The sequence below is a fragment of the Diabrotica undecimpunctata genome, chromosome 9, assembly GCF_040954645.1.
Source record: "Diabrotica undecimpunctata isolate CICGRU chromosome 9, icDiaUnde3, whole genome shotgun sequence".
Taxonomy (NCBI): domain Eukaryota; kingdom Metazoa; phylum Arthropoda; class Insecta; order Coleoptera; family Chrysomelidae; genus Diabrotica; species Diabrotica undecimpunctata.
In genome coordinates, this window is record NC_092811.1 from 90054449 (window position 1) to 90081860 (window position 27412).

The window sequence follows — 27412 nt, forward strand, 5'->3', positions numbered from 1 at the left end:
CAGAACCAATCAGCAGAATACCAATTAGAGCTGTGCGAACTACAGTCCGATTCGTTTTTTCAAGCAAATAAAAATGAAAACATTAGTACCTTTTGGAAGTTAGTCTCCAAGGATCGTTTTCCTAAACTTCGTAACTTTGCGTTGAAACTATATTCAATGTTTGGTAGTACGTATATATGTGAAAGTACATTTTCTGCTTTGAAGCATATTAAATCTAAAACACGTAATCGCATGGAAAACGATTCTCTGAAAGCGTGTATTAGACTCACTACGACTAAAGAGCGTTCCAAGTTAAGAAAATAACATTGCGGAGATAGCGCCATGTATTTCTTATGGACGATAGAAGCGCAGCGATGCCACGATGAACACAAGCACGATTCAGGGTTGTATAATTTGTATTTTCGTTTTCACAGACATGAATTAAATTAATGTTTTTTAACGTAATTGACCAAAAGTGCCCATTCGAAACAAGAGATGAAAAGTAGGGAAAATGATTTTAATTAAATAAATAGTATTTACAAAAGATAATTTTATTTTATCTTATTTTAATTATAGTAACGACAGTTTATTTGTTTTTCAGTAAGAATATCATATATCATGAATCATAGAACTCAGTAGAAAGTATTGCTTAGTTAAATCATACACTTTGCCGGCTATTAAAGATTTAAAAGCAAATAAACGGACCGCTTGGAATGCATATATCTAATTACTAATTGCAACTTAAAATAATACGGTGTACGTATGTCAGCGATTTTATGTCGTTCTACTACTACAGAGACTACATAATGATAATAAGGCTTTGTGGTTCTTCAGTTGTTATTCTGACTTTACAGTTAAATGTTAATTGAAAATGGAAATTCGAAAAATATATCGACAATCTAGTAAACCGCATGCCTGAGGGTTTTTTCAACACTGATCTCCATAAGCCTAATGTTATTTTCTTAACGTGGATTGCTGTATAGCATAGATATAGTTGTAAAAGTTAGTAGAGGATAAACCCTTGCCTCAAATATCCCATTGATTTTTTATTTTATGTTAAATATTAAACATAACATGTAAATTGTAAACCATATTAAAATACTTGTAAATAATATTTCGTTTGTATATTATTTTTTAAAATAAACTTTTTTTGGACTAGTCGAGTTCTCTGGCCCTTCATAATAATTTCAAATTTAATACGGCCCGCAACAACTAAAAGGTTGGACCACACTGATGTACTGTATATTCCTATATGCTTGTTGCATAGAAATTATGACAAATCATACTTTAAAAATATCATTATTGGAATATTCGGATGATATACACGACATGTCTTAAAGTGAGGAAAATACATGTTTTTAAAAAATTAATTCATTCATTTATAATGTAAAAATAATGAGTTTATGATAAACACCGTATTTCTAAATGCCCACATCAAATACACTCTGTATTTTGTTCTTGATGTTTTTCAATGAGCCTTAGTAGTTTTCCAGGATGTTGACAGTGGATCTAAGAAACTCAATACTCTAGATACGAGAAGTAGTTCTTATCAATAACTCTAGACTCTTAGAGACATTCGCATGCGTTACAAGACGATGTCCGATCAACACCCAACAATTGTGATATAATTATGACTGTTACATATCACTTACCCAACCAAGTAACCATATCTTTAATGCCCGTGAAAAATTTTTCTTCTTCTTTTTCTGGATTAGTGTCATCAAATCTGAGGAAACATATACCATTGTTGGCAGCAGCATATCCGAAATTTATGTTAATAGCTTTAGCATGACCAATGTGCAGGATACCATTGGGTTCTGGAGGGAATCTGGTTCTTACCTACAAATAGGAGTTTTAACAATATGTCATTATTTTTAGAAAACGTGAATTGTGATCCTTTTATTGCCACAAAATTTATAAAAATGCATATTTGCTATTTTATCCAATGCTTACCTGACCACCAGTAATTTTCAGATGTTCCTTTAGTAATCTTTCAGTATTTTCCGTAACAACGTATCCATCAGTTTTGTAGTTTTCTCCGGGTGCATGAAAGTTGACTTTTTTCATAACATCTAATATTGTTAAACCCTGATCTATAACAGTTAATATAAAACACTTTAATAAACATTTATCAGCGATAAGAAAAAAAAAGGGACAATTTGTTTAAAAAAATTCCAAAACATGTACTTTTTATATCTATACTATAATGCAAAAAAACCAGATTGTTAAAGCTATTGGAATTACTAAACAACAAGCATTGTGTTTTTTTATAATATTAATCTGAGGAAATTACTGAGATAACAAAAATAAAGGTGTAAATAACTGTTAGCATAGAGTATAGAACAGTAAAATGGAAGAGATTTGTTGTTAAACAAGTCCATTTTATAATTCAAAATTAAATGCTGCTGCGGAAGAATAACATTTCTAAATTTAAAATGCTTATTAGTCCAAGCGGTTGAGACAAAAATGAATGATTTTGAGCATTAATTAGTGAATTTTTGAAACCAGACAGCGTTATGAAGGGCACTGTCTGGAGTGTGTTTACAACTCCAAACTGTGGGCTATAATTTTTTTAGATTGTCACCATAGTGAAAAAAAGAGGGTCCTTCCGGCCGTAAATATTTTTCCCTCTATATACACACAGAATTAAAAACTAATCATATATGTACACGTCTCTTTAAAAAAAAAAACGGTAATTTTCGTTAGTTAGAGATAAGAATCACCATATGATTCACGCGGCCTTGTTGACTGATATCGTTTATTACAGTCGTGTGCATCATATGCCGATTTACACAAAATCACGCCAATTTTGATTGTTACAATTTGTCAAACATAGGAAGAAGTTTGAAAATCTTACAATCGCCACGCCCACCTGATGCGCACTAAATTTATCGGAAATATACTAGTCGAAGTCAACAATTCAGCGTGTAAAGTTCGGTCGGTACAGTCTGCGGCAGAGTTTTCTTAAAGAACAGTGAGTCCCAGTGACGTAAAATGGAATTTAAATCAAAATTAAATCGAAAAGCTTTGTCCGGTCAAAGCCGAGAAATTATAGCAAATGTTATGCATTTTATGCAACAAGAAGCAAGGGACAACATACCTCTAATTGACTTAAAACAAGTGCAAACACGTGTTCTAAGAGCAACAGGTGTAAGTTTATCCGCCATACAAGCCATTTCGAAGGAAATGAAGTGCATCGAAGATGGTACTGCATCAATATTTAGTACTCCAAATAAAAAAAGAAATAAGTCGGCTTTAAAATCTAAGTTGGATGAGTGCGACAAAGGGGTGCTTCGTCGATTTATTATTAATTTTTCAACTACCGAAAACGAAGTTCCAACTTTACGACGAGTACATAGAAAATTTGCCACTGAGTACAACTACAATAGTTCGCGTGAATCATTGAGAAAAGCAATGAGGGAGATAGGGTTTCGTTGGAGAAAAACAAAAACTAATAAAAAACTTTTAATGGAAAAACCGTAAATCAACAGTTGAGACGTAACTTTCTTCGAGATATTAAAAAATACCGGGAAGAGAAGCGTCCTATCATATACATGGACGAAACCTACATTCATTCTTCCCATACTCACTCGAAAAGTTGGAGCGACAATTCCAATGAGGGATTACGTGCTCCGATTTCAAAAGGTCAGAGACTGATAATAGTGCATGCAGGTGGTGAAAACGGTTTTGTGAAAAATGCTTATTTGAAATTTAAATCAAACACAAAAACAGATGACTACCACAGTGAAATGAATTACGAAAATTATAAAAAATGGCTTAAGGAAATGCTTATTCCCAATATTCCTCCACGTAGTGTACTGGTTGTTGACAATGCTTCTTATCATAACGTGTAAGTTGAAAGTGTCCTAATATGAGTTCAAGGAAAAATGTAATGAAAGAGTGGCTAAGACAAAGCAAACTGCCTTTTTCAGAACATATGTTAAAAGTAGATCTTTACAGTATTTTACAAATCCATAAACCTAGATTTAAGGTGTATGAAATTGACAGAATACTGGGTAATAGTGGTCATTCGGTGTTACGGCTGCCTCCGTATCATCCAGATCTTAACCCCATAGAATTAGTATGGGCAGCTGTTAAGAAATACGTGGCCGATAAAAACGTTGACTTTAAGTTTAGTTCTGTGGATCGTTTTTGCGATGAATTTTTTCAAACATTTTCAAATGAAAAGTGGAAAAAACGGTGTGAACACGCGAAAAGTTTCGAACAATTTTTTAGGGAAAAAGAACCTGTTTTAGATTTAGTTTTGATGAAATAATGATTATTCTTGACGAAGACAGTAGTAGTGATTTCAGTGATCATAATTCTGAGTCTCATAGTGATTTTTCAGGAGTTGAGCCTCTGTAAACATTTTACTTTTCTTAATTATTATTTCTTATTGCTCTATCTTCGCGAAATTTTAAAATTTTCTTTTCTGTCCATATTTTTTAGTCTCTCTACGACACTTTTGCAATCTGTAAATATAATCCATTGAATGCAATAAAACCGAACTTGACTTAAAATACTGCCTTGGGGGAATCCAAGGTTCGTAGTTCTAGGTGTAGTATCTACTTTATTTATAGTTTTATTTCATTATTGTTTACTTATTTAGTAAACATATGTAAAATGTAAACCATAAAGACAAAAAGCTAATGAATAAAAAATGAATGTTTGACGTATTTTTTAAATAAAACCTTCCGTCCTGTATAACTTGATTATGATTAAAAATACATTAATGGATTACGTCTAATTCAACAAAATATTTCTTGCTAATGACTCCATACTAGGTATTTGTATAATTTGTATTATATCCAAATGTTTCTTAGTATTTAAATTTTGGCATTGAAAAACCCATTAAATTCATTACCGTCCTAATGATACCTACCTACCGACTCGAGATGTTATAATAAATTAAAATAAAATAATTTTTGAGGAAGATTGTACCTCATCACCAAACCGAGCGTTTACATCTTCCCTCTTTTACTCTCCGAATTGCGCTCTCTCTGTTCTCTGCGCCGACGGCTAAGATTCTGAAACCTTTTCCTATATTTGCCAAATAATATCTGATATCGTTTACTACAATTATATGCCCATTCCCAGAAGATAATTCATTTTCTGTAAAAATGCAACTTCGCTATAAATGAAAAATGAGTCTTGTTCATTTCCAAGCTTTAGCCCGTAGTGTTAGTTGATTTCACTGAGTATTCTGTGTAAATCTTTATACTGTGAAAATAAGTTATGAAAAAGAACGAGAAAAACTAAATTGTCTGTGGCAGGAATATCTTTCAGATGAAGATAATAATCCATTTGAAGATTCCGATGATTTTCTCCTTAGTGATTCTGATAGTTCTTTTGACAATGAACCAATTAAAAAAAAAAGTAAAATTAATAAATCAACCGAGTACTTCTGTTACATCAAGAAATATATCCGATAGTGTCACGGAAACAATAATACTTTTATTGAAAAAAAATTAGAAGAAAGTAAAGATGATGATAAAGAAAGTGAACAAACACATTGATAATAGTGCGAATTTATCGTGGAAAAACGTGAGTGGACACTATATGAAATTATTTGATTTCACTGAATTAGATGTTGTAAAAAAAAGCAGAACTACATAATAAATATTTTGATAAAGGTCCTTTAAATTTTTATGAGTTATTTCTTACTGACGAGGTATTAGAATTAATGGTGACGGAAACAAACAGGTATGCAGATCAGCTAAAAAGTACTGTAAAATTACCCCATGCCAGATTTTCTGAATGGCATGCTATAAGTGTTGAGGAAGTAAAATGTTTTATTGGGTTCTGGATGGGCTTATGTCGTTTTACTACAATTGAAAGTTATTGGTGTAAAAGTAGTATGAACGATAATAAAATGAAAAATTTGATGGCTCGCAACTATTTCCAATTATTACTCAAGACATGGCATTTTCATAACAACGAAATAGTAACAGACGATAGATTACAAAAAATTTCTCCCTTGACGTTAATAAAGAATTTTCAAAAACGTGTTGTTCCAAAAGAGAATATATGTATAGGCGAATCATTAATACCATTTAGAGGACGGTTGAGTTTTCGACAATATATTAGTAATAAAAGACATAAATTTGGTATAAAACTATACAAATTATGCATTGACAAAGGATACACCTATAACTTTCAAATTTATTCTGACAAGGATAAACTACCAAATCAATCGTCCTCTGAAAATGTAGTATTGACTTTGTCTCTGATAACCTACTGGATAAGCGACATAGAATTTATACAGATAATTATTACACCAGTATTTCTCTAGCCCATAAATTACAAAACAGAAACACTCATTTAGTTGGAACTCTGAGAACCAACCGAAAATTATATCCCAAACATATAACTGATAGAAAATTGCAAAAAAGACAAACAGTTGCAGCTGAAAGTAATAGAGGAGTGGTGATTCAAAAATGGAAAGACAAACGCGATGTTTATACTCTAAGTACAAAACACACTGCCGAACTCACAGAGACAGCCAAAAACTAAAAGTTGTAACTGACTATAATAAACATAAAATATACATCGATCTGTCTGACCAAATGAAAACATACACAAACTCATCGAGAAATTGAGAAAGGGAGTAAAGTGGTATAGAAAGTTAGCAATTAAACTGCTTGTGGGTACTACATTAGTAAATTCCTATATTTTACACCAAGAAATGGCAAATGAGAAAATGACTATAACAAAATTCAAAGAGAACCTCGTAGTAAGACGTAGGTTTCAGTAATCGTCAAAGGTGTGTTGTTTGTTATGAAACTATTGCTAAAACTGGACGAAAAAACACTCAATTATCGCAGAATTATCGAAGAAACACGCAAATGTAGAAAATAAACGTAACTTTTAAAATTTTGCAATTTTTATTAATAAAGTTCTTGTTAATTTCTTATTAAACTCACAATGTATGGAAATTATAGTTTTCGTTAAAAAATAAATAAATAATAGTTGACTTGAGTATACAGTTTTTATCAATAAGCCACTTTTTAAGCTGTGAGAATAAAAAATTGGTTCACACTGAGAGGTCAAATATAGTTTCTGTTACTTACAGCCGTTTACTTTTAAACTGCATTAACGATACATTGATATGAGAGGTTACAACTGCTTCTCGCAGCTTTTATAATTTGTGATGCGTGAGAATCGTTGATTACGAGAAAGCGTTTGATCGAGTACAGCACGCCAAGATGATGCAAATACTAAAAAAACAGGAATTAACAACCAAGAACTGAAAATAATTCGAAATCTTTACTGGAATCAGACAGCAAATCTCAGAGTTGAAGGTGAACACACTGACTATGTGAAAATCATGCGTGGAGTGAGGCAAGGCTGTATTTTGTCTCCTCTAATCTTCAATCTGTACTCTGAAAGACTATTTATCGAAGCTTTGCACGAAACTGAAAAAAGTACTCTACTAAATGGTTACCAGATAAACAACATCAGATATGCAGATGACACCATAGTATTTGTGGACAACTTAGAAGACCTACAAGTTCTTATGAACAAAATCACGTATTACAGTCAACAATATGGACTTAATATAAACGTTAAGAAGACAAGGCTTATAATAATTAGCAAGAAAAGAATAACAGAAGGTCAACTCTACGTCAACCAATCCCCTGTAGAAAGAGTGACGCCCTACAACTACCTCGGCACCATAATAAATGAAGAATGGACCAACAACCAGGAGATTAGACCACACATCGGAAAAGCTAGATCCATCTTCAATCGGATAGGGGCCTTCTTCAAGAGTCACAACCTCTCTTTTGATACAAAACTAAGAATGCTGCGATGTTACGTATTCTCTGACCTTTTTTATGGTGTTGAATCGTGGACCTTGAACGAAGATATGTGCAGAAAACTGGAAGCATTTGAGATGTGGCTATATCAGAGAATGCTTAAGATCCCGTGGACTGACCGAGTCACAAGTGAGAAGGTCCTCAGACGAATGAATAAGAACCGATAGGTACTGACCACCATCAAATCTCTAAAGTTACAGTTCTTCGGACATATTATGTGAAATGAATCCAGATATGCTCTCCTTCAAGCCATCCTGCAAGGAAAAATATTTGGAAAACGAGGTCCAAGACGAAGAAGAACATCTTGGTTAAAGAATCACAGAATCTGGTTCAATACAACATCTGTGCAGCTTTTACGCGCTGCTGCAGATAAGATAAATATTGCCATGATGATCGACAACATTCGTAACGGATGGGCATATCAAAAAGAAGAGAATCGATATTTGATTCAACAGCAAAATTAACGATTGAAGGTCCAAAAATGACAATTTTTCTTCATTTTTAGTTTTTGAAATTTTTTGTAAAACTTTTGTAGAAATTTGTTTTATGCAAAAATCATTATATTTTAGCTCTTTTAATTTTGCACCGAATGAGACTTTGTAAAAACCGATTGGTCAATTTGTTTTCGAGATACATTTAACTATTTTTACCAATCAATACTTCCTTAACATTCTTTTTTTCTACATATATGTATCAAACCTATACATATATGTAAGAAAAATAAAAAAAAGATCACTGGGAACACTTTTCGGAAGAAATGGAACATGGATTAGGCAGCGGAATAAGACAATGGGACTCATTAAGCCCCATGCTCTTTAATTTAATCATGGATGAAATCATCAAAAGCGTTAATAAAGGAAGAGGATACAGAATGGGAAACAAAGAAATAAAAATACTCTGTTACACAGACGATGCAATATTGATAGTCCAAGATGATAGTATGTCTGCAAAGACTGGTCCACAGATTTAACATAAGAGCAAAAGAATTTAATATGACAATCTCATCTCAGAAAACTAAAACAATAGTAGTCAGCAAAGAACCAACCAGATGCACAATAGAAATTGATGGCATCAGTATTGAACAAGTAATGGAATAAAATACCTGGGAATTACACTGTCCAGCTATGGAGAACTGGACAAAGAAATGAGAGATCAAGTACAAAAAGCAAATAGACTGGTAAGTTACCTTAATAACACTATATGGCGAAACAGACACATCAACACTGAGATGAAGTCAAGAAGTTATAAAGCCAGTGTAAGACCAATAATGACACGCCTCAGAAACAAGACCCGACACAGCCATAACTGAAAACGGTAGAGATGAGAGTACTGAGAAGAATTACAGGAAATACGCTGAGAGATCGAAAGAGAAGTGAAGACATTAGAAGAAAATGTAACGTACAGTGTATAAATGAATGGACACAAAATAGAAAAAAAGAATGGAATAACCACATAAGCAGAATGGAGGAGACCCGTGTCGTCAAAATAGCAAGAGATAAGTCACCAATTGGCAAAAAAAGTATCGGCCGACCGCGCAAAAAGATGGAGTGACAACCTTCCATAGAGGTATTAATCCGCCAATAAACAAGCAGAATTGCTTATAAAGAGGAAGAAGAAGAAAAAGAAGAATGTATCAAACTTCTCAACAGCTTCAGAGTACAGACGTTAATCGAGGATCTTGATATGTTGAATCTATCAATAACACTCACAATGCAGATGTTGATTGAGGATATCGACTCAGATACATAAAATCTTATTTATTATGCTTCACATTTTGTTATCTTCTATATTACGTTATATCTTAAATTCAACACCATCATTTAGAGCTTTCCTTAATTCAACAATGATAGGGTGATCACTCCTATCATCCATATGGCTAAGAGATTTGCTAGATTTGTTCAAATTGTTACTTTGATTGATCATGGAACGAGTCAAAGAGAAGTGGCCAGACAGCACGGAGTCAGTCGCTGTGTGGTCCAAAAAGCATACCAACGATTCATAGAGACTGGATCTCACAAACGACGACTAGGATCAGGTGCAAGAAGAATCACGACGGTCAGAGAAGACTGTTCTTTACAACGCACTTCTTTGTAAAATCAGTTCTTCGCGGCTAGAGCAATCCAAAATTGTTTTCAAAACGCTCACTGGTGGACATTAAGCACTTCTACAGTGAGAAGAAGGTTAAGGAAACTTGGTTTAAGGGCTCGCTGCCCAGCAACAGGACCTTTGTTAACAGCAGCACATCGACAATGCAGACTTGAGTTTGTTCGAGCCCACAAGTATTGAACGATAGAAGATTGGAAAAATGTTTTGTTTAGTGATGAGTCCAGGATGGTTCTTTATGACTCAGACGGTCGCATCAAGACCTACAGAAGACGTGACGAACGATATGCTACTTGTGTTTGACGAGCATGGTTGCTTTTGAAGGAGGCTCAGTAATGTTTTGGGAAGACATTTCATTCGAAGGCCATACGGATCTCGTGTTTATTAATAGAGGAGTGTTGAATGCTCACTGATACTTTACCGAATTCTAGACGAGCATGTAATGCCTTTTGCTGGGTTTGTATGCGAAACCTTCATTTTCATGCAAGACAACACGCGGCGACACGCGACAACACACAGCCAGAATGGTAACGCCATCTGGAAACTGGAAACCGTTGGTGTGCCAAAAATGAATTAGCTGCCTCAAAGCTCAGGTTTGAACCCGATTGAGCATATTTGGATCAACTCAAACGAAGAGTAAGAAACAGAATACCTGCTCCACTAAATCGTGAACACCTTCAGTTGGCACTCATGGAAGAATAGGGAGACAACATCCATAATTTGATCAATTCAATGCCAAGTCGAATGAGGAGCGTAATTCAAAATAGAGGTGGTAATACAGAATATTAAAAACAATACGACTTTAATGTAATTTTTATAAAGAAAAAGGAAAAAAAATTTAATGTTAATTTTTTAAATTTTCCATTAAACATCATTTTGGAAGTTTTGTTTTGACATTTGTTCTTTAAGAAATGGTTGCATACTGCTCTATAACATATTCTTAAACATTACACAAACATCTAATGACAATTAATGTCTCATAGGGTTCGTAAAAATTAAAAAATGCTAAAAATTTTAGATGGCTTCTTTTTAATGACATGCAGTGTATATAAAATTTAGATATTAAATAATTTAAATCATATTCAAATGTAATAGGAAGTATGCAATTTATAATAACAATTAATTGCAAAAATTCATTTTAATTTAAAGTTTATCAACATATTTAATTTAACTAATGTTAAATTAATTTACAAAATTAATTGATCTCTAGAAATGGTGTCCACAACAGGGTTCTTTTTTTACTCATATTTCTGGAGTAACATGCCAATAAAATATAAATAAGAAAATAAGACCCCAACAGGCTACCATTATAGAAAGTATAAGCACAAATGGACGGAAGCGAAAGCTTTAAAAATAAGAATAAGGAGCTGAATTTGTATTAATAAAACACAGATTAACGTTAATATGATCACTGTATCAGTGGAGTAGGGATGCGCAATGTTCATGAATGATTGAAAAACATCGATGTTGAAAGCTCGATAAACACCATTTAAGTTAAGTATGGATTACTGCTTTCACCAGCTGGTAATAATTTATATAATGACATGCTGCACTGATTGAAAACAGCCCAGTACAAGTGGCTATTATTTAATTTATTTAATTAACGGATATACCATTTTTACAGAAATATGACGTCAACCTTTACAAAGCTTATATATAGGTTGCGTTAATAAAAAACAAACCAAAATTAAAATCAAACAAAATTCAATTAAAGTAGTAGCCTAAGTTATTAAATAATGCTCAAAATCTCTCAAACGATTTTTTAAATGTTGCTGTAGATATTCCAAATAACTCTAAACTATTGCTGTGCTCATTGGCAGTTTCTAAAATTCTTGTAATGGGTTCATTTTGGCCATAATTCGCAGTGTGGAATGGAATATTGAAAATCTGTGTTACGAGTTCTTCTAGTATTAACATTAAAATTTATTAAACTTAGTAACTCTGGATCTTGAACATATCCATTTATAATTTTAAAAAGGAAACATAAATCCGCTTGACATCTTCTATCATGTAGTGATGAGATATTTAGTATTGACAGTATATCATCATATGTGTATTGATGTCTAATAAAACCAATTTTGTAAGCACATACCCTCAAGAATTTATTTTGAACTCTCTCGATACTGTAGATGTCACTGTTATATGAAGGAGACCGAATGAGAGAACCATACTCCAAAACTGATCGAACTAAACTACAGTATAACATTTTTAAAGTTTGTACTGAAAACTGATTACAGTTTCTAAGAATAAATCCCAACATTTTCAAAGCTTTAGCTGAAGTTTCGTTAATGTGATATTTAAAAGTTAGTTTAGAATCAAAATTTATACCTAAATCTTTAATATTATGACGTGCCTCTAAAGGTACATTATTTATACAATAATCATAATTTACAAACTCTCTTGTTCTTCCAAAAGTAATTTTAAAACATTTTTGTATATTTAAGTATAGCATGTTTACCTCACACCAACTAGCTAAGCTTTTGATGTCATTCTGTAACAAAGAGGCATCAACTAGGTCATTAATTATTCTTCCCCTTCTTACAAAAGACAAAAAAACAATAGTAGAATCTGTTAAAAGATTAGAATCTTATAGTGAAAGTGGTACAAAATATTTAAAAATCACAAATTCTATTCTGTATATGATTTGTCAGGATTACCAGCTGATATCCATTGTTGATAATGAGTTTTTTCAAAACCTAATTAAGCAACTCTCTGGTGGCCTCTATAAAATACCTTCCAGGAAAACTATTAATGCTCTTTTAGATAAAAAATACATCGCTGTGACAAATTTGTTTTGGCAAAAAATACAATATTTAACATAGTGTACTACAGATATATGGACTGAAATGATGCAGTCTAAAAGTATTATTGGGCTAACACTACATTTTGTTGATGATCTTAAAATAGAGTCTGTGGCATTGGGAGTCTGTGGCATTGGGAGTCACTGAGTGTCAGTCACATAGGTACAGGAAAATATTTGCGGGAAGTATTGACTACCATTATGAAAGATTGCCATATTAAGACGAAACATGTTTCCGCCATAATGACTGATGGAGCCACATATATTAATAATTCAGTAGAGACAATGGTTGGGAAAGAAAAACATCTGCACTGTTTTGCACATCAAATTAATTTGCCTTTGGATCTTGTGAACCCTTGACAGAACTGTTAAAAAAAATGAAACAAATAATAACATGGTTTAAGAACAGTGTAAATGCTAGTGATGACCTAAGAAAAGCCCAAGAGCCAGATAATGTGAAAAAACTAATTCAAGAAGTTTCCACTAGATGGAATTCAAAGTACCATTACTAGATTTCTCGAATTAAAAGATATAATTAATCAAATTGTCAATCGACATTCATCAGCACCTGGAATGAATAATGCTCGAGAAGCAAAGAGTTAAAAGAGGTTCAAGATATATTGCTTCCCCTTAAAACCTCTACAAAACAACTGTCTGGTGAAAAATGCACAACTAGGAGCATTGTCATTCCAATGGTTTTTAATATAAAGAAGAAAATTGAAGGAAGTACATCTAAATACGAAATTGGAAAGAAATTAAAAGAATCTCTCTTAGTAAAATGTAACAAATGTTTTAAAATGGCAGAACAAGTTCACTTACTATCAGTTTCAGCGCTTCTTGATCCTCACTTTAAGAAGATGTATTTTACTTCTCCATTAGATTGTACAAAAGCAGTTCAAGGTCTACAGAAGGAAATGCAACGGAAGATGGACATCTCTTAACAAAGCTTTTCTATTAGGTAAACATTTTTTGTCTTAATTCGTTGCCTGATAATTAATTTCCGAACTATCAGTCTTATGAGTCATGCACTTAAAATTTTTCTTAAAATCATACATGCCAGAATTTACAAGAAATGCGAAGAAAATGTCGGTGAAATGCAATTCGGATTCCGCAATTCTATGGGTACACGTGAAGCACTTTTCACCTTACAAGTCCTACTTCAGAGATGCTGCGATGTCAGTTGTGATGTCTATATTTGTTTTATTGACTACGCCAAGGCATTTGACCGTTGCCAGCACCAGAAGATGATCACCGCACTACAAAGAGTAGGATTGGATGAGAAGGACATTCTGATCATCATGGATTTATACTGGAACCAGCGTGCTCAAGTCAAGGTCGAAGACCAACTGACCGACCAAGTGAAGATCATGCGAGGAGTAAGGCAAGGATGTGTGCTATCGCCGACTCTTTTCAATATATACTCTGAGGAGATTTTTAATGAAGCCCTCACAAACCTAGACATGGGAATCCGAGTGAACGGTGAATACATCAATAATATCCGCTACGCCGATGACACTGTGTTACTAGCAACCAGCCTAAACGATCTGCAGCCCTTACTAGATCGAGTGCGAACTGTGAGCGTATCATACGGACTGAACCTTAATATTAAGAAAACTAAATTCATGGTTGTCAGCCGTACAAATTTAGATCCCGGGCACTAATGGCAGGTAGCGAAGAGATCCAGAGAGTCGACAGATTCACTTACCTCGGAACTACCCTCAACGTACAATGGGACTACGCTCAAGAGATTAGATCCAGAATTGAAATGGCACGGTCTACATTTATTAAGTTGAGATCCTTGCTGTGCTGCAGTGATCTCAGTTTGGGAACCAAGATGCGGATAGTGAGGTGCTACGTTCTTCCAGTGTTACTATATGGAGTTGAAGCCTGGACACTGACGCAAGCCATTTAAAAAACGAATCGAAGCCTTCGAGATGTGGATATACAGAAAGATACTAAAAATATCTTATGTGGACCATGTCACCAACGTTGAGGTCCTACAGCGCATGACAAAAGAAAAAGAAGTGCTTAATTTAATTAAACAACGTAAGCTTGAGTACGTCGGCCATGTGATGCGGAACGAAGAAAAATATCGAATTCTTCAACTTGTTATGCAGGGTAAAGTATTTGGCAGAAGAGGACCGGGACGCCGTCGTATCTCGTGGTTGAAAAATCTCCGACAATGGTTTGGGATGACCTCAGCGGAGCTGTTTCGCAGAGCAGTCAACAAAACCATGATAGCCTTGATGATCGCCAACATCCGGACCAGATAAGGCACTGAAGAAGAAGATAATTAATCTAAGTTCTAATTGTTTTAGCTATACCCGAAGTATTTGATTTATGGGAAGATCACTTAAGATTAATCTCTAAAAATACAAAAGAAATATCAACACCTGCCTCTTCATCGGAGTTATCTATTTATTTAAAAAGCTCAGTTTTATCAATAAAAGTAGACCCTATTAAATGGTGGGAAGAAAATAAACTACATACCCGAATTTGGCAATTATAGCACATAAATATTGAGCAGTTGTAGACACATCGGTACCATCAGAATGACCCCTTGTTCTTTGCTGGCGAAACAGTAACTCAGCAACAAAACAGGATAAAAGGAAACCTGCTATCTAAACCATTATTTTTACATGATATTGATAAGCATTATTGGGACTTATAATTTAATATATTACTTATTTGTTTTTTTTTTCTAATAATTTGGTTGTGTTTCAGATATCTATCAAAAGATAATTTTTAATTGTTACACCACATTTTTCAGCAATTAAAACATGTTTATTTAATACTTATTTAATTCTTTTCACATTTCTCAACATTTGTAAGAACATCGATGTTTCTATAACATAGATGTTTTCTTTTCGGTATATCATTACTATCAATGTTCAGGTTTGATGTTACCATTGATGCTCAACATCGATGTTTTTTACCAATGTCACATCCCTATGACTAGAGTGAATTTTAATCAAACAATTTTCATTTGTGCTCATTGTAATGTTATCCTTAGAAGTAATTTTATCATACTCTAATAGATTCCATTATTGATCTTGAGTACAATTCAGTAAATACATTGAGGAAGATTACATAAGGCTACTTTCATCCCCAAAATTTTCAATACAATTATGTGTGGAAATGTTTTTAATTGTATACAAATTTCCCTCTGGTAAAGAATATTCCCAGATACAATTTTAATTTAATTATTGAATTTACAAAAAAAATCTAAAAAACAGCTAATATTTGTATGCTTACCAAGTTCTTCAGCTTTCTGCACATCTTTAGTTTGCTTGGCTTCATTTTTGGTAACTTTACTGGCCTTTTTATCAGGTTTGGGAGCAGGTGCTAAGTCTGCTTCAGTCTTGGATCCAAGCAGATCGAAAACCTTAAAAACAAAAATAAGCATTAATTAGACGAAATATTTGTATTGTAGAAACATTAGTGTGTGAAAGGTGTGTAATACTATTGGTATATCTGTCATTTTAAAATCCCCAAAATGAAGAATTAAACATTATAATGAGAGGCTGTAGCAGTATAGTATATAAATTATAAACCCATATCTTCTCCTAAGGTCAAAAAATGATATATATGGAATATAAAACGTATATTAGCTTTTTTATTGTAAACAAAGATTAATCATTAAACAATTACATACCTGAAGATCAACTTCACTTTTTACTGCCTTTCCATCTGCCCACAATAATTCAGCTCTTACTTTCTGCATGAGTGGCCCAGTATTGAATCTGTATCTCTTCTCCAGAAGATCATTTTTGTTGTCTTTTATGTACTTCTCAACAACTTTCTCAATTTGTTCTGGTGTTATTACAACTCCCACACCACAGTAGGTCTCTAACTCATTTGTATTTAATTCCTTTATATGAGAAAGAGCAAATTCTATAGCTTTGTCCACTCTCAAAGTAGTATCAAGTTTGTTGGAAGCAATATATTTAACAAGAAGAGGTAAATGATGGGAAATTTGCGGTTTAATTTTTGTACCCAACTGGTAAAGTAATGTCCCGGCACCATCGGATAAGTTTACTCCTCGTACCTAGTGAAAGATAATTGGTTTATTGTGCAATATTGAAGGGAAAGTACTTACTTCGTGAAGAATATTGAGTAGAGTTGAGGTAACTGTGGTATTTTTTAAAGTCTCCTTTGCCTTTTGTTCACTTAAGCCCAAGCTCATTAAAGCTTTTATTGTATCTTCATTATTTTCACTCATTTTTCAAAAATATAACCTATTCAAACAGATGCAATTCGTACCCCGATTGCCGATGACAACGAAATGACAGAAATGTTATTTTTGTACTTTTTTGCACACGTGTTGGTTGACAATCTCTGTGTCTATCATTAATTGTCGAGATTTCATAGGCGGAGATAATTACGAACATTATTAAAAAGTTGTTTAAAACTAATTTGCTGTTGATGAAGTGAGGATTGTAATATGATAATGATAATATATAAACGGTGGCGGTAAACGGTAAAACGGATAAACACTATGTGCTACAGAAACTAAAACTGGAAGTGTGAATTTTAAGTTTTAGTTTGTGCATGATACTATGAATAAGATATATTGGTATATTGCACATATTTAAAAATGTTTATTTTTATATGTATCAATAAATAATATTTAATAAATAGTCTGAAGATAATATGTGTACGATTATTGTAATTATTAAACCTCTTAAGTTATTTTCGTCTAGTTTCTTCTTATAGTTTTTTAAATATTACCTATATTATTGTTATCTTTTGTACACAAATAACACAAAAAAGTCATTTATTATTATTTTGCTAATTGAATAATTTCATCACAGAATGCAAATGTATAAAAATCCCATTTAACTTTAACAAGAATTCAAATTCTGGTCTCCAATGACGTCATGCGCGAACACGACCGATTTTGTGCTACGGGAAGATCCTATCTTGTTAGTCATAGTATCATGAGTTTGTGTAAAGTAAACTTTCTGAACAAACCTTAAGATGTCAATGGTCAAAAGTCAAAATTGTCATTTAATATGTCATATAAACGTCACTAGCGCTTTCAGAAAGGTGGTCTTGTTGCATAATAACTTTAAATCTTGAAGATCAAAATTTCAAGATGCTGAAGCCTGCTAACGTTCCTGGCTACTTTAGAGCAGTTAGCCAAGTAGTAAGTAACCAACTCAACACTAGTAAACAGGTTGCGATACTCCCACAAAAATCAGTGGTTCACATACCATGGTCAAGCAGTTCACCCTCTGCCCTTAGCAAAGCCCTACCATCAGGAAACATTGCAATTTCAGTCGGACCAGCAGTTAGCAGCCAAGTGAGGTTGGCACATACCGACATTACTGTACCAGACTTTACCCATTATCGTAGAGATGGTACTAAAGACCCTGCAAAAAAATCCCATGATGAAGATGCTAGAAAGAATTTTACCTATTTGATGGCTGGAGGACTTAGCGTTGGTGCAGCTTATGGTGCCAAATCAGTGGTTTCACAATTTATTAGTTCTATGAGTGCATCTGCTGATGTACTAGCTTTAGCTAAAATTGAAATTAAGCTTTCTGATATCCCTGAGGGCAAGTCTGTTACCTTTAAATGGAGAGGTAAGACATGATTTATCATCTAAATATATTCAATGTGAATGCACTATTATAAAATTGTTTTGTTCATTCATGCCATTGTAGTATTCTGTAGTTACTTGAAAGTTGTAATTTTATATTTTTTTAATTTCATAATTTAAAAATTAGTACTCACTACTAATAATGTTTTCAAACTGACTGCAAATGGGGCTAATATTGATTTATTCCAAATATAAAAAATACATTAGTATAAAGAGTAATAGACAATAAAATACATGGAGCACAAGCAAACACTAGATATAATTATGTGCTCTCCATTTAATATTATTTGTTATTTATTAATAGAATTGGACACACATTCAACAGTGTAAAACTAGTTCTTGTAACAGGTGCCATTTATATATTACTACTTATGGCTCTTAAAGAACCAAGAAAAGATGATATTTTAATTATTTTTGAAAGGCATTTATGTTCAAATTTCTAATTGCAGCAGGAATTTTATTATATAAATCAACCCCACTAAATTCTAAACTGCTACATCCCATTTCAACAGTTCTCATTCTCGTATGGACTAAAGATATATTTGAAATGATTTCAAACATACTTGATACACATGATTACACTATGTCCATTATTTTATTAATAGATATATATCAACAGACATAAAGCAACAGTTTTCTTAGTCTTATCAGTTTAACCATTCTTTTAATTGTCTTATTTTATAGTGATAGCAATTTCTGCAGTTTAAAGTGCTAAGTGCACAATCAAATGATTGTTAAATACATCAAGTGGTTCTGAATGTAAGAGTTATATATCATTTTCCTATAAATAGTTCAAAATTCTTCCCAGGGCTATTATAGCTGGAGCAATGGTTTTTTGCATATATATTTATATGATTTGTGTTGCAATTCGTTGCCAAGAGAAATAGCCAGGTATTTTATACATTTAACTTTCATATGTCTTTGTCCCTTTAAGGAGGAACTAACCTAGTCATCAGCAAAGCAATCAAATGCCTTTCCTCTTACCTCAAGTTCAAACTGTAAATTATTGGCTGTGTATATCCAATAAGGGACATATGCAAGTAGACAGCTGTTAGATGTGAATCTATATTTGCTGTTTTAAAGATTGTATGAGTTTGATTAGATTCAACTAATTTTCACTATACAATCTGTCTGGATTTTATCAATAAGTTAGCCTGATTCTTTGAAATTCCTTCTGAACTTCACTCTTATCTATATTAGATAACATAAAATGTGTGGGTATTATTGTTGTTTTAATTTAGAGGCCTGTAGAATCTGAATTTAAAATTTTTTAATTTGAATTGTTCAGTGCTTTTACCACTGACCAATATTGCTGTTTTTAAGACGATCATGAGTGTATTAGATTTGTTTTCATGGTGTATTTACAATATATAAATAGTTATACACTTGCTTCTTGTAAATTATAGATTAAGGGGGTATTGTAGTAAATTAAGATTGTTAATAACTAATATTGTATTATTATTACTAATATTAATTTTGTAAGTAAAAGCAGGCAGTAATTTTCTCTTTCTTGGCATCAGAAAGGTTTAGTACCACGAAAATATTAGAGTTCCACATAAATTTTCTCTATGAAAGAAATCTAAACTTCCTGTTATTAGCTCAAAATTCCTTTGTATGAAATTTATAAATATATATAAATAGATTTCAAGCATGCTTATGACAGAATAAAATAAGACAAATGTATAAAGCAAAGCATTGTTATTAGTTTGCATCTCAATATTTCCTCTTTCAAAAAAAAAACTCAAACACAATGACCACTACACTTCCTCTGGGGGTTCAGGATTAAAGAGAGAGAATTAGTTGTAGCAATTCTGTTCACTCGACATTGGTGCTGCCAGGATTATTTTAAGGGGGTAGGGCATTCGCTTTTCAGGGGGGTACATTTGCATCTACACATACTATTAACCAATATAAAATATAGAGCTATACATTCCCCAGTCCTCGAGTCCCCAGACAAGGAGGTGTAATTGCACCCCTTGCACCCTACTATTGGCACCCACATCACTTGATCTTTTTTTTTCACAGAAATAATACTCCTACCATTAAATAAGATCACATCTAAACAAAAATGGAACTCAAACTAATGATTCAATAAAAAAATAATAAATGAATTAAATATTATATTTGGACACTGGTTCCCACATAATAATAAACCATGCCCATTTTTAAATTTTGTTGGTTCAAAATTTTGTCATAAATACCACATATTGCACAACTTCTACAAAGCACTAGATAATCAGTAGTCATCACCCACTAACTTTACCCAATAAATTTCATTTTATATGAAACTTATTAGTAGTTTATCCTGAGGGTTTGACACAAGCTTAAACTCCATTCGCTTAGCTCAGACAAATTTTGACAGATTCATTGTCGGAAACCTACAACACAACAATTCCTACTTCTCAGTATTAATAGCTCAAGTATCCTGCTATTACAGACTTCTTTCTTTAAAAAAAGAAGAATTATTCTAAATAGTCGAAGTGTATACTAAACCCATCAAATTTTGGGTAGTATATATTTAAGAAATATATATTTAGTTGTTATAATTTAACATAACTATTTATTATATGGTGCAGATAAATAAATATTGATTGTCGGTAATTCGCAAAGTTCTATTTTATTTACTATTTAGTTTGTTTACTATTAATATTGGCTATGAGTACGGGTGCTTGGTTGTATAGTAATTTCCAGCCACTTTTAGTCTGTCAAAAAGTAACTAACTTCGCAAAAAAATAATTACTAAATTCACTAGACAGTTCGGACTGGGATTAGCGAACCGAGTTTACTTGTTAACAAGTGCTTCATGTTCATAGCACAGAAATACTTGAAAGAAGTACCAAAACAAGACGCCTTAATATTGAACTCCTCAAAAACCCGCAAACGGTAGAAAGGTTTCAAAACTATATCGAAACTAAATACATAACTAAAGAGAATCTAACAATTAGTGAACAATGGGAAATGTGTAAAAATTACATTAAAGATGCAGCAAATAACATTCTAGGGCCGCAAAGACCACCACCACGCAATGAGTGGTTCGATGCTGAGTGCGAGGACATTACAAGAAGAAAGAATAATGCATATAAACTGATGCAGCAAAGAAGAACCCGAGAAAAAGAACAAAAATATAAAGATCTCAGAAGAGAAGAGAAGTACATCCATCAGAGAAAAAAGCGAACTTATGAAAATAGAATATTGGAAGAACTTGAGACATTAAAAAAGGAAAATCAAACAAGAAAATTCTATAAAAATCTAAATAAAGCAAGAAAAGAATTTAAACCAAGAATCGGACTATGTAAGGATAAGGAGGGGCATATACTCAATACAAAAAAAGAAGTATTGAAAAGGTGGGTGGAACACTATAAAGAACTGCTTACTATCAAAGTAGAAGATCCAAATCAACCACCCCCAGGAGCAAACAACAATACACCATTGGAGCCTCCATCAATTCAGGAAGTACGGGATAACGGCAATAAAACACCTAAAAAATAATAAATCTCCTGGAAGTGATGGTATACCCGCGGAACTTATTAAATGTGGAGGTGCTACTCTGACTAATCATATATATAAAATCATACTGAGAGCCTGGAATGAGGAACAAATCCCAGAAGAGTGGTGTATTGGGATCGTTTGCCCGCTACACAAAAAGGGCGATGAATTAGAATGTAGAAACTATAGGGGAATAACCCTCCTTAATACAGCATACAAAATATTTTCGAGTATTTTATATGGTCGCCTGAGTGAATATTCAGAGGAGCTTCTTGGCGAATATCAAAGTGGTTTTAGGCCTGGTCGATCAACAAGAGACCAGATCTTTGTGCTAAGGCAAATACTGGAAAAAACCAATGAATTTAAGGCTACAATGCGTAAAGTTGTTTGCAAAGTCCAAATACAGGGCGAACAATCACAGGCATTTGAAACGCATGTTGGGCTGCGACAGGGAGATGCGCTGGCGTGTCTCCTTTTTAACATAGCTTTGGAAAAGGCGGTCAGGGATGCCCAAATAGACAGCAGAGGAAACATTTTTAATAAATCATCTCAAATTTTGGCATATGCAGATGATGTTGATCTAGTTGCCCGCACAACACGCAAGCTAGAAAAAAAGTATACCACCTTGTCACACGCCTCAAAAAATATGGGCCTGCAAGTAAATGAAAATAAAACTAAGATAATGGCAATCAACACCCAACAATAGAGCCAGAAACATCAGCCACCAATTCACGGTTGATAATTCTACCTTTGAAGTGGTGGACAAATTCACATACTTAGGCTCCCTGATCACCAAGGAGAACGTCATGACGGAAGAAATCAAGCGAAGAATAATCCTAGCAAACAAATGCTATTTTGGACTGAGTAGACATATGAGAAGCAGAAACTTAAGCCAAAAAACAACCCTTATACAACCAGTGTTGACATATGGGTCGGAGGCATGGACCATTTCCAAGGCAGATGAAAATCTCCAGCTTATATTTGAACGAAGGATCCTGAGAAGAATATTTGGTGGCATCTGTGAAAATGGTGTTTGGAGAAGGAGGTACAACTACGAGATATATCACAGATATAAACATATATTTGGTGGTAAAGACGTAGTATCCTTTATAAAAATAGGAAGACTAAGATGGGCAGGACATCTGGCAAGATCACAGCAGAACAACCCTGCTAGAAGAATCCTTATGTCACAACCTGTGGGAAGTAGAAAAAGGGGTAGACCAAAACTCAGATGGAGGGATGGTGTAGATGAGGATGGTAGACAAATAGGCGCAGCAAACTGGCAACAGTTGGCAATGGATAGAACTGACTGGCGTAATAGACTTGGGAAGGTTGAGGCTCTTTTATAGGGCTGGAGCACCAATGATGATGACACTTTACAATAATCATACAGTGGTGCAGGGGTTCTAATTTATCTATTTATTTGTTATATTACATAATATTAATATTACATAATAGTAATACATAATACACTTTTTTTAACACTAGAACATAATAAAGAAAATACAAATAATCTTTCATGTGACAGTTGAGACAAACAATAACATAACCCAACCAAATTTGATTTCTTAAACAAGGAAAGAGTCTCTCTTTCCTTGTTTAATGTGGCCTCTCAAGATGGCATTTCCTGTCTAACAATATTTTTGCTCCCACTACCTTTAAATTCCCTCTTTTGTCTTTTTGCTCGATGTCCTAAACACAGAACATCCAAATGTCAAAATTACTTCAGATATATGGGACTGACCTTATACAATCATTTGCCAAAAACTGTGAAAGAAATACCACTTTCCTCTAAATTTTAGATAAATTTTAGTAAATCCCAAGATTTACTCTTAAGAAAAGCATATTATTCTGTAAATGAATATCTTGAGGACAAACTGCAGTAGCTTCATATTTTATTTACTGGACATATAAATAATGAGATCACCGTTTTTCTTCTCGATGCATACTTTACCACTTCTCATCCAAACAAATTATGTTTTTTGTTTTTTAGTTTATAAGTCATATTAAATATATTATATGCAGTTAAATGTTCATTAATGTATATTTGAGAATCATGGGACCCAACATATATTGTAATATATGTTTTGGGTCCCATTCCAAACAAATACAGATACGAGGTCCTAACTTGATAACATAATCTTATTATCAAAATTGATATTTTTCTAGTCAGCTGATTTACGTCGATACAGGCCACCTAAGTATGTGGGATGAATGAAAAAAAAAATCCTGAATTTTGCACTCACGATGTACTGCTTTCGCAATGATATACTAGTCCAGTCGTCAGAGAGTTGGTCCCTAAAAATTATAAGAACAAGCTGAATTTTGCAGAGAATATTAATTTTGGGTCTCCAAAAAAGATGCAAAAAAGTTTACCACTTTTACCCCCGGGCTTCCCCTTAAAACTCCCCTCGCAAGGAGGTAAAAACACAAAAAAATCGATTTACCAAGAATCTGTACACCGTAGAAAAAATTGTTTCAAATAAAAAATGTAGCTGAGATAATTTTAAACAACAATGTTAAGAAGCATTTTTTGTGTAGAATGAACTGTTCCCTTAGAAACAATGCTTGAAGTGCCTGCGATTTTGCATTTCAGTTACGCGCGCGATATCAATATTGAATAAAATTTGTATCAGCTTGACGGTAAAAATTCATTATCTGTTGAACCAAATGTCGTATCGACAAAAATTAAGATGCGTTTTATAGACAAAGAGCGCAGCTTTAGTATGCAGTTTTTGTATTTTGCCGAGAATAAACTGAATTTTTATAAAGGTGTTAAATAAATTAATGTATCTTGATTTTTGCCATTTTTTACGATTCTCGTGAGATCAATAAAATTGATCACTTTCATTGACCAGTTGAGAAGGAGAAGGAGTTAAGAAGACGGTTTTTGGTATAGTTTATTGCAAAAGTTTTGTTCTTTTAAAAAGATACTAGTGTAATTGAAATAAAAGTTTTAAATGTTTAAAAAAAAAATTAAATCTTTGTAAATTGGTATATTTAAAAAAACCTTAAAAGGGCTACATCAAAAACACGAACGTTTTCGGAACAACAGTTCCATAATCAGGTTAAAAATACAGATTAACATGCCTTAGCCACCAAAATATTAGGGTAAAACCCTTTAAAATATATAAAGTTAACAAAGATTGTACATAATGTTATTATTATTTGATGTTTAATATTTTAATTAAATTTTACTTCAGGTAACATACACCCATGCTTTAAGTGAGTTCCAGCGTCCGGAGAGTAAACCTCTTCAAACGGACTTCAGCTGGTAACTGCTTCTGTAGTGCCTTATATTAAAGGTCTTTTCATGAACTTTAAAAAACTTTAATATCATTACACCCTAAAAATCAATCCCTTTCTTACAATTTAAAGTTGAATACATTGATCCACGATACACACACAACGGTATGCTAAATATAGAACCGTAATTTTACGTTACGTCACGTGCGAAAAACTCTGCGGGATTTGCCATTTAAATCCATTAGTAAATATATGTTGTTTAAATCTTTGTTTACGACTTTCTAGTATTATTGTAAAGAAAATATTACATTTTTAATATATTTAATTGTGTTATTGTGATCGTGTTGTGGTGGAAATATCATTGATAATAAAAAGATAAATATTGATTACTTGAAAACTCTTCTTAATATATTGATATCTGAGTTAACATATGACCATAAATTAACCCAGGAACATTTGAATATTAAAGATCCATGCGTCAACGTGTACGCCTAGCAGTGCAAGTTTTATCTAACTCCGTAGCAAAAGCCACGAAGCACTGTGGGGAGAAGGGTCGTACGCCGAAAGATAGCTTTTGGAAATAAGCCTCCAATATGGTCCAACTGGTCAACGATTGGTTTGATTTATTTAATTCGCGATCTAAATTTACCCACATTTGCACTGGAAGGAATGCTTTTTCTACAGGCAATCAAAGTAAAAAAAAAATCTACAGAATATTTACCTCGCACGTGACGTCACGTAAAGCGACAATATGTTGTCTATATGCGCATTGGCATACCGTGTGTAAGTGTATCGTGCATTGATCCAAACATTGGCAAAAAAAATGTCCCATTTACCGACTATATCTCACTTTGTATTGTATATAGAATAACTTGTGCAAAATGAATCTCATTCTTCTTTTATAATCTTCATTTTTGTTTTACACACTATTTCGAACAAACGCATATTTTTTGAGTAATGCATGAAAAACTGTTGAAAAACGTGAAAACAATTTTCATTTTTTCAATGAAAATGTGACGTGACTTTCTGAAAAAACTGTATAGAATAAAAGTTGCTTAGAATTGAATCCTCTTGAGATCCCTGTAATTATTTTGAGCAAAAAAATGTGGCAACTACCCCTGGGGCGGAAGCACACATCGGCGTTATAACTTTTCTTATTTGAGCATTTTCCCATCAATTCACCAAATTTCAAATGAATTGATTCAGTCAGACAAAATTGGAAGGTGAATAGGCCGAGTGACTAGAGTAATATTTAAGAATAGAAATTTAAGAAATACAATAAAACAATATAGTTGGGACAAAAGTCAAAAATATACAGAATTGAAAAAAAAATCGATTGTAAGTTTTTTTGGACCTGTTTGAAAAATGAACAATCGGGAACAAGTATATTTTCTAAGTAATGTGTAATAAATAAAATGAAATAATGTATAATAAATATTGTATGTATAATGATTATTTCCTGAACTGTTGTATCTAAACTAAACGTTTTAGATATTTACTCATTGTAAGCTAACATAATATTTTGTTTTCTTTATAGGTAAACCCCTATTCATCCGCCACAGATCCGCCTCCGAAATCCAAGCAGAACAATCAGTTCCAGTTAGTTCCCTTCGTGACCCCCAACATGATAACGACCGTGTCCAAAACCCATCTTTCTTGATTGTAATTGGTGTATGCACCCACTTAGGTTGTGTCCCAATTGCCAATGCAGGAGACTTTGGAGGTTACTATTGTCCATGCCACGGATCCCATTACGATGCTTCTGGTCGTATCCGTAAAGGACCAGCTCCTTTGAATTTGGAAGTACCACCCTATAGCTTCCCCAGCGAAGATTTATTAATTGTTGGTTAAATGATTTTTTAATTAATAGTTGAATTTTACTTGAGTGACGTATTATGAAACTGGAAGAAAAAGAATCGTTGGCAAATTTTTGTTAATTTCTGTTAATAACATTTGTCAAAATTTTGTGTGATAAAAGTGCAAACAGTTTTACAATACTCATTCATTGTTGCGTTCAGCTTAAGCCAATTTATTTATTTGTATGTCGATAAAAGATTCCACAATCTAATTTCAGGTATGTACATATATCTTTTAAATCAGAAATTTGGTTAATGTACCCTTACAGTGACATTAAATAATTTAGAAAGATCAGATTTTGTTTTATTCTTGTTTCTTTAGTACCTACCGTGTAGTTCCCGTATGTTGGGATCAACTGTTCATCTTCTTCATTGCTGAATTAATAGCTGGCTCATCCCTAGGTTATAGTTGTTCGTTCAGCCCAGCATTTTTAACTATTATGTATATAAGTCTATTATGGCCTTGGGTGACAATTCTATGAAGTGGTTAATGTTAAATGAAGTTCATAATACTGAAATG

At 33.1% G+C, this 27412-nt stretch overlaps 2 protein-coding genes across 2 annotated transcripts in view; one reads left to right on the top strand and one right to left on the bottom strand.

Moving 5' to 3' along the window:
• Positions 1-16995, bottom strand: part of GlnRS (Glutaminyl-tRNA synthetase) — a 45889-nt gene extending 28894 nt beyond the window's left edge. The window contains exons 1-5 of the mRNA XM_072543792.1: positions 16799-16995; positions 16355-16747; positions 15955-16084; positions 1933-2072; positions 1632-1818 (exon numbers count right to left, since the gene is read on the bottom strand). Coding sequence (XP_072399893.1) covers positions 1632-1818; positions 1933-2072; positions 15955-16084; positions 16355-16747; positions 16799-16921 — 973 coding nt within the window. The 5' untranslated portion in view covers positions 16922-16995. The remainder of the gene's footprint in view (positions 1-1631; positions 1819-1932; positions 2073-15954; positions 16085-16354; positions 16748-16798) is intronic.
• Positions 16996-17715: 720 nt separating this feature from the next.
• Positions 17716-27187, top strand: RFeSP (Rieske iron-sulfur protein). Its single transcript, XM_072543793.1, has 2 exons — positions 17716-18287; positions 26574-27187. Exons 1-2 carry the CDS (start codon positions 17798-17800, stop codon positions 26885-26887), a joined length of 804 nt encoding a protein of 267 aa, XP_072399894.1. The 5' UTR covers positions 17716-17797; the 3' UTR covers positions 26888-27187.
• Positions 27188-27412: the final 225 nt, after the last annotated feature.